Source organism: Atta cephalotes (assembly GCF_000143395.1).
Source record: "Atta cephalotes unplaced genomic scaffold scaffold00048, whole genome shotgun sequence".
NCBI lineage: Eukaryota > Metazoa > Arthropoda > Insecta > Hymenoptera > Formicidae > Atta > Atta cephalotes.
Genome location: NW_012130112.1, coordinates 924,232 through 934,111, shown reverse-complemented (window position 1 = coordinate 934,111; position 9,880 = coordinate 924,232). Strand labels below are relative to the sequence as shown.

General features: G+C 25.5%; 1 protein-coding gene across 1 annotated transcript; it reads left to right on the top strand.

The window, feature by feature from the left end:
• The first annotated feature begins 514 nt into the window (after positions 1–514).
• Positions 515–7,245, top strand: LOC105622782 (peptidyl-alpha-hydroxyglycine alpha-amidating lyase 2). The gene is made up of 7 exons (XM_012204195.1): positions 515–658; positions 1,001–1,155; positions 1,735–1,933; positions 4,611–4,803; positions 5,011–5,205; positions 6,815–6,927; positions 7,090–7,245. The coding sequence occupies exons 1-7, from the start codon at positions 515–517 to the stop codon at positions 7,243–7,245; spliced, it is 1,155 nt and encodes a 384-aa protein (XP_012059585.1).
• Positions 7,246–9,880: the final 2,635 nt, after the last annotated feature.

Below are 9,880 nucleotides of genomic sequence, written 5' to 3'. Positions count from 1 at the left end.
TAATAAACAATTTTAAAAAGTTACAACAAATTTATGTCCGTTATATCACAAAATAACGATGAGAAATAGTAAATATTAAGTTCATCATTGATGTTTTGATCGCAATAACTTCCCACTCTACTTTTTATTGTATTCTCGTATATGTTTATATCCCTGTTACATTGCTGTTAATTTCTGATAGTTGTGTTATAATTGTTCTATATATATAAATAATTTATAGAAATGTTTTATTTCGATCTATAATTCAGTTATACAACATAACAAAACAATTTTTTTATATCTTCTTTCTCTTTTTATTTAATCATCGAATTTTTCATCGAACTTGAATCCCGTTCGTATTTTATCAGGCAATCAATTCCCTTCATTACTTCTCATGTACTTGTTGCATTAATTTCTCTGAAGCTATACTTCCGAGGTGTAATAATTTAAATTCGACGAGCGCTTGCGCGTATTATCGATTCGATACCTCGGTTTGGACCGTCGTCAGCTGCGAGATTTATGGAAGAGCAGAGAGATGATGGCGAGTAGAGGAAACCAATTCCTTCGAGTTCTCTTGATATGTGTAGCGATATTTAGAAGTGTTACATCCAATATCAATGATGGAAGCTTCGATGGAAGTAACTTCAATAAATTTGACGCTCCTGACCAATTTTCTCACGTATGTAACTAATTTATACTTAATATTACATCTTAATAAATTGTTACATCGTAATATTTAAAATAATTAATATAATATTTACGCGTGTAAAACTTAATAAATTAATAAGCACATTCCTTTTTTTTACTTAAGTTTTTACTAATACCCATCCGTATTAATTTCACAGAGTAACATTCAAGTTTAATATGAGGCATTATATATCTCTAATATAGCCCTAATTTTTATATAAAGCTAATTTTTATATAAAAATCACACAAATCATATTTTAACAATATTAATAATCCTGGTCTGTAATAATCATATGTTTACAATTTTTTTGTTGTTCTTATCTTTATTATGCAGGATCAATTTTCGGAATCTTATAACACGCCACTGCATCCTATCGAAAATCGTTTCTGGCGAAGTCCCGAAAATCTTGGTGAGGTTTCCGGAGTCGCTGTGGAACCGACGGGAAATCTCGTAATTTTTCATCGCGGAGATCGAACATGGAATTACGAGTAAGTCATTAATAAATTAATGAATGCAAATCAAAAATATAAAAATTAAATTTCATATTCGTTACAAAAAGCAACGATTGCTGAAATGAAGTGCTGAAATGAAGTGCTCTGCAATACTTCCTATTATTTTATTATATTTATTATTATTATAGTTTTTATATTTAAAAAAATATAATAATAAGATTTGAAGATGGTTTTATTTCAATTTATTTTAATATTCGATATATAACTTTCTCTTTTTGAAAAATCCAATTCAAGTGTGTGATTAATTTATTATTTTTAATTATTCATTTTATTTTATTTGTATTTCTTTAATGTAATTTAAATGTATATAAAAGCAATTTTCTAATCTGAAAAATACTCTCATCATGTTAATAATTATTGCGTTCAACAGAGAAAGCAACTGTTAATTATAAAATTCTTCAATACGATTTGTTTATACATTTAAATCCATTTTAATAATAAATTTTAAATACATTTTAATTTAAGAAATTAAAAGCAAGAATTAATTGTATTAAAAAATTTTACAATAGTAAAGTTGTTTTCTCTGCTGAACTAATGCATTTGACGAAATTTTAGTACCTTCGACGAAAATGCAGAATACCAAGAGAAATACAAAGGTCCCATTCGTGAGAATACAGTATTAAAGGTGGATTCTAAAATTGGTAATATTATTTGCGGTTGGGGAAATCAAACATTTTATTTACCGCATGGAATTCACGTCGATCCCTTTGGAAATATATGGTTGACTGATATTGCTCTTCATCAAGTATTCAAGGTATGTAAAGAAATTCGCATTAAAAACATACAAATAGTCTCTATTATAATTAATAATTGAAAAAAAGAAATCCTAAATCTTGTTATCAAGTAAATAAATTGTTGTGTTATAATTATAAAACATTACCTTAGATCATAAATGTGTTTTTATTATTAGTAATTATCAGAGTTGAGAAATAACTATTAAATTAAGTATTTGTAATACTGTTACCATTACTATTTTTGTAATTGTTAATGACATTATTTATTGTAATGCTACGGTTCAATAATCGTAGCAAATTTAATAATTATTAATTATTTTTGTCGTTACTTTTTATACTTTAAATCTCTTTACAGCACAATTTCTGTGTATTTTTTTTCATATATCTTGAATATACAATACGAAAATTGTCATAAATAGATATTGAAATCTAATATTTATAGTTTATTGTTACAAGATGAATCAAACGGTTTTTTAAATATGTGATAAAGCGAACTAAATTGAATATATATTGAATCAAAAAGTTTTCTATCATTTTGAAATTTTCGCAATTTTTTTAATGAGCAGAATGTCTAAAATTATCATCTAAAAATTTTTCAAGAATCTCTTCCAAGAGTCTCTTTCCAAGAGATTCTTGAAGATACGGCAATAAATATGTCATACGCCAAAGTTTGTACGTTGATTATTGTATATCTACTACTTAAGTCTAACAATAAGTAAATCTTACGACAAATCTTCTGCTCAGACCCTAACTTTCCAATCCTCTGATAATTATATATAAATAATAAATATATATAAATATATAGGGGAGACCGATGCTAATAGATTCATTTTTTAGATTTCGAATTTTTATAGATAAAATTAAGAGACCAATTAAAAAAATGAATTCTACCAATTACTACATACATTTGACTATCTAATTTTAATAATAAGGGGAAACTGATAATTAATATAAAAAAAAAATGCATTTTTCTAATGCATTCCATCTGATTCAACTAGCCCCGAGATCGGGGTAATTCAAGATTATTAAAATAAAGATTAATATATTTTAAGCTACGTCTTTAGCTATATATTAATAAAACTTTTATAAAAATATATTTTAAACACACACATTCGCTTCGCAGGGCAAAACAATGCTTCTTTTTGTAAAATTTGTTCACTTCGTGCAAAAATACGTCGAATGAGCCTTCCTTTTCGAGATTGGACATAAGGGAAACTAAACTTATAACATTTACCACTGAGGAAAATCTCTTTAAAGGAATAAAATTTTAAGTAATTATTATAAGAGTCGTCATTAAATGAGTCATATAGTTCCATGCTGTGATTAATCTACTATTCTCACCTGTTCATTTTTTAACAACATTAACAACATATAATAACAAAAACACATAAACAAAAAAAATCTATTGGACTTTATTAAGTAAGAATTACACTTACTAAGTAGAAATCAAATATCTCAGATAATCATACACGATTGTAAAACAAAAACTTTAAGAATAAAAATATTTACTTAGGTGTACGATTTTTTTAAATTGTGGCATAACTTCTATCATAGATGTGTTCCCAACAAGATGTTACAGCAGACTTAGCGGCAGTCGCTGCTACGTGCTCAGACACGTTTACGTGTATCGCGTGTTTTAATGTAACCTCGATTATTCTACTTATCCCTATAGTCAACTGACACCGGTCTTCCCATATATTAAATTAAGTAAAATAATTGAAAACTTAATAAGAACTCGTTATTTATATATAGCAATAAATTATTACAACATGTTATAATTGAGCTTTTATTATAGTTATTAGAAGCGCTACTCACGGTCAAAGTTAGATGTTAAACTGTGTAATGTATATATATTCTTAAATGAATTTATCTTAGAAATATGATTGCGCGCTGTTGTACTATTTCATTATATCCATCTGAAAAATATTAGTGTCTCGATGTTCTAAAGCTTAATTAGGACGTTCACACAACATGCTAGAGATTTTGATTCCGGTTTCGATTCCCGGCCAAGATAATATTTTTCGCAATAAGTTCTTTACAGGTTTTAATATGTATGTAATTAAAAAATAGAAAACGACCGAGTTATGTAACAATATAATATAGTAGAAAACGCCTTAAGGATCGGTGAAAATTTCAAATAATATAATATTCTAAATTCATGAATTTAATTAATCTCAAATGTGACTGTGCGTAGCAACATTCGGATATTAAAACACAATCAATCTGAGATAATAATCGTGAGCCGAAATGTTCGGACAATCACGAATAAATATAATCTCCCCTATATTTCATAAAAGATGGTGTTTTAATGTCCAAACGTTTCAGCACACAGTCATATTTGAGATTAATTACATTCATGAACTTAGAATATTATATTATTCAAAACTTCCAACTTTGATCAATCCTTAAGGCGCTCTCTACTATATATATATATATATGTGTAAATACACTAAATTTGAGGGGATTATTAATATTTCAGACAGATTATGTTGAAATGTCCGATAATAAAGGCGCAATCATATTTCTGAGATGAATTCATTTAATTAAAAAATACATATGTATATATATATGTATTAGTTTAACATCTAACTTTGACCGTCAAGAGGCGTCTTCACATAGATGATGTATTCCGGTCTTGTTTCTAATCTTATTATTACTGTTAAAAACATATTAGAGACTATCTGCATAAAATTATAGTACTCGGCTTCCGGTATTCCTCAAATGATTCTCGGTCAAAGATTTGAGCCTGGAAACGATATAAATCATTTCTGCCAGCCAACCTCAGTCGCGGTTTTATCGAGTGGCGACATTGTCATCGCTGACGGATATTGCAACAATAGAATAATACTGTTTGACAAAAGGGGCAATCCTAAATATGCTATCGGTGAAAGTACGTTCAATATTACCAATACTATAGTAATGTTAATAATACATATAATCTGTTTTAAATTTTTGTTTGTACTAATCCTTAAATGAGGATATTCTTAGGAGGAAATTTTCAAATATTTTCTTTTCTGATAAATACATACTTTCAATACACATATTTATTACATATTTATTACATATTTAAATAAAATTAATGTATTTGCGATTTTAGACTGGATTACTTTAAGAGTCCCCCATGCTTTGACGATTTTGCCAAATGAACAAGTATGTATCGCTGACCGCGAAGATTTGAGAATTGTATGCCTGGATGTAACATTTTCCGGATTGAAACAAAACCCTCCTTCTTATCTTCCTTATTCGATTCATCATCCGCAATTCGGTCGAATATTCGGAATTGCATCGTATCGTAAGTAATTCACGAGTTGCAATTTTTTAATATATAATTACTATTATATAATTACATTAAAAATATAATAATTCTTTCAATCTCATGTTAGAATCCAAATCGAACCAATTAAATTAAATCAAGCAATAAAATAAAATGAAAAAATATTAGTTTATTAAATAAAAAAATAAACAATATTATAGTCATATCTCATTTTTCAATACTTTTAATTATTTATTTAAGTATTATTCTTATAAATATATTTAACAAAAATTTGCTTTATAAAATAAAAGAAATAAAAGAAGATTAATTTTTAATTTAATTTAATTTAATTTGTTTGTATATTAAAAAATAACAATAAAAACAGCAATTACAGAGTTAAACGAGAAATGTTAGGGGCACGAATGCATAAAATGCATGGTATAGCAAAATCTGCTGCTCTAACGTTTACCAGAAAAAGAAAGTAAAAAATTACAATTATAAAAACGCAAAAGCGGAACAAAGCAGTATAAAAATAGATCAAACATAGAATATAGAATGAATAATATGAAACATAAATTTAAAATAAAAAATAAAAGTTGAATTACAAACATATTTATATAACACGTTTATATAACATATATTGTAATATAAAAATTAAATATAAGAAAAAGCCCCCTATTATGAGATAGACGCCTAATATGAGATAGCAGCATTTCTGTTGAACTAATAGACGCTAGTCTATTGGTTTCCGTAATATTATTGCTCCATAAATTTATTGCTCTTGTATTGAAAACTGCTTAGTAGAAAATTAGAAAATTCATTATTAAAATTCATTATTAAATCATTATTAAATCATGCATGTAATCGTCGTAAAAAAAGATTTTAGAATTTGGATATTTTCAAGTTTCAGATATGAGCCTTTAAACATTGTTTAATAAAATAAATATTTGGTAATAAATTCTTCATGTAGTGATAGAGTAAGGTCGTACTAATAAAAAAATACGGGATATGTTGAACTGCTTAATTACAGAAGTTAGATTTAATGATCGCCGTAAGGCGTGGAAATCGTAATAAGAGATACCCAGAGCATTTCTAATATGAAATAATCCATGCTCCTATGTCATAGCGAAAATCGTTGCTAATATATGTTATTGTATAATAATAAAAAGGACAGAATGAACGTCAAGTACCTATTTCTGCGATATTTAATTTCAACTAGCTGAAGATGAGTATAATGTATCGCATACTCATTTTGCACACACTGGTTGTATTTGTTTATATTTAAGAAACATTAAATAAAGTTTTTTAATTACAATACTGATATGTTTTGCGTTTTACTATCGATTTCTCGGAGTATCTCATATTAGGAACACAATTTTTTGACTTTACTCACTTTTTACATTTCTTTTCAAATATAATGAATTTTAATTAAATTTTATATAACATTATCTTAAAGCTTATTAAACTTCAAAATGACTTATTATTTTTTTAAATTCTGCCTATAAATTTCTAGTATTTATCCAAAATGAACTCGATATCTCATAATAGGAGCATTTCCTCTAATATTGTGTATAAATTAAGTACAAAATATAATAATAGCACTACAAATCAACAATAAATGTCTTTATTACATTATATGTAATTTCAGATGGTTTCATTTACGCCGTGAATGGAATGACATTTAAAAATATACAAATTAGAGGTTTCACCATTGATCATATAAATCGGAATGTAATTGAATTTTGGAACCCGGAGTCTTCAGTAAGTATTATATTTCATATTTTTTTTTAATAACTCCTCATTATTAGAGATTTCTTAATATATTTGAGAATTAAAACAACCAGTCACTAATTATATATATAAGAAGAATATATATAAGAAGAAGAAGATTATATATAAGAAGAATATATTGTATTTTTTTAGGCATTCACTATGCCTCACGCCATTGCTGTATGTCCTTATGGTAGAGCTCTTTATGTCTCAGAAATTGGACCAAACAAAGTATGGAAATTCGACCTAGTGATCAAATCTAATAATACAGATGTTAAGCAACTAGTATTACATAAGGATGGGAAGTAATTGATCGTTACTTATAACGCCATTACAGTTACTTTTTTTGTAATGGATTGGAAACGACGTTATCTATTTTTTTTAATGGTAATACAGTTATATTTTTTTTTATGACGATAACGATTTTAGTTACTCTTATTGTTACTTTTCATTTATTTTGAATCTATTTATGACAATAATTTTTTATACAATTTTAGCTCTAATAATTTATTCATACTTCAGGATTGTTTTAAATAACGTCTTAAGATGCTATAAAATGGTTTTGAGATTGTGGTTTATAATATATCTTAAGAATTTCATAAATCTATATATTATAGAGTGGTATTAATATAAAAACAAATTTATTATGAATCTCAATTTTTAAATTTGATAAAAGTGATCTCATAGATAAAATTTATTGTAAAATATCGCACCTTATTCAGATTATATTTTAAGATCAAAAATTTAATTGGCGTTTAATTTGTAAAATTGGATATATGCATGTATAAAACTCTAAAATATCATGTACGAATTTCCAGTTCGGAAGAAATATTTCTTTTAATTATATATGTTTTAATGATATATGTTTTACATATCGATCTAGTGTTATTACTGTTTAATGCTTTCAATAATACACAAAATATTGCAAAATTTTTTAGAATGATCTTGTTTCAGCATAACGACCATTTTCGTTATTTTTTAAGTAATAATAACGATAACTATAAATTATTTTTTTACTTGATAACGAGGTAATCAGTTATTTTCAAAAAGTACCTTTCCAATTTCTAACATTACATTCGGATAATATTACATAAGTGAAATTTTATCGTTTGATGCTATCAAGAGACGCGGTAGCGTCTCCCATTAAGTATATTGTTGAAGTTTAGTACATTAAAAGCATCCTTTTATATTATTATGAAAGAAACACTATCATGTCATGAAAGAGACTATAGCGTATCATTTACAGGAAAGAGGTTAATTTAATTGTAATAAAAAACAATTTTGTTTAAATAAATTAATATCATTTAAAAAATACATATATTGGGAAAGAATATAGATTTTTACAATTAAATTAAGATAACAACTATGTTCGTAAGTGCACTTAATGCATATAGATATGAATATTATGTTAAATATTATTATGTCATTTACACAACAAAAATAACAAAAAAAAAAGAAAATTTTTGGAGAAGAAAACCGAAATTTTTCGGGTTTTTTTTCTCGAAACGATTTGAAAAAAGCGGTTTTTTTTTAATTCTACATTTAGGTAATAAGCGAATAGCACATTCACTATGATAAGCAAAGAATAAACATTAGCTGTATACCGATCCGTTACAGATTCATTACAATTTTGCAAAGTGTTTTTATATACAAAGTTTTTGTATTTGAATTAGATTTTTTACTGTTATTTTTTTAATTTTTTGTAGTAACATTTGAATTAAACAAAGTAATTTGCAATTTTATGATATAATATTTTGAAGGAGAATTAAATAACTTCTAATCTACTTCGGATAGAAGAGAAAATGTCCTTAAATAATTTGTGATAAAGTAATTTCTTTTAAGAAGAATTAAAGACATTTGGATTCGAATAGGAAGATCAATAGAAATACAAAGATATATACTCAGGCTTCAATGTATAAAAATTAAAGATAACATCGCTTGAATTATATTCTTTATTTAATTTGATATGACATAATTTAACTTGGCACTACTTGTTGATATCAAATATTTTATATAAATGATATATATCTGATATGTATTTTTATGACGTTATCTATAATTTTTATGTTTATTATTTACTGTAATCGAAATATAAATTGAAATAATTAAATTTTTTACTTAATATGTATTTGCAAATACATATGTACTTGTTTAATTTTAATATCCAGAAATTAATTAAATTTTTAAGACTAATTAAATTTTTAAGACTATTTAAATTATTAAAAAAACAAACAAATTTTATCAAATTCATTTTATTTTGTTGTTTTAAATAATAAATCAATATTTTAAAAATTTTTGCGATATAAAGTAATTTTCAAATGTATATATTCCTTTCTTTAGAGCATTTTTTCAATTTCACATAGCATATTTTAGGCTATATTTAGCGCTTAAAAAGGGATTTTTACAACATAATTTGATTGCTCTAATGATCATATACAAGTAAAATAATAGTCTATTGTAATACATACTTATTTGCATTAATTGATAGTCTTGTAAATTATTTTCTGATGTTTTTACACATGTCTTGCCTCTGAATTCTTTTATCATTATTCCAATAAAAATACAAAGAATTCCCTGTTTTTTTACTTAATTTTTAATATTTTCGGGTAAAAGAAGCTTTCATAACTACAAATTTTAGAAAAAAGAATATACCCAATACATTAGAAATTGAATCAAATTTTACTGAAAATTTTGATTTATTAAATGATTCAGATATATTAATATTATTAATAAATACTTGTATACCAAATAATACTTTGAATAGTTTCTCTGAAATTGATGAAGGAAACTAGAAATGATGTAACAATAATAGAAAAATATCAATAGTATTTTATTTAGGAAACAAATACTTTTTTCTTTTCCTAGCAGCTTAACCTTCCTCTTGTAAAATATCAGCTTATGAGCACTTCATTAAAAAAAAATGGCGGCGATGACTTAACTCGAC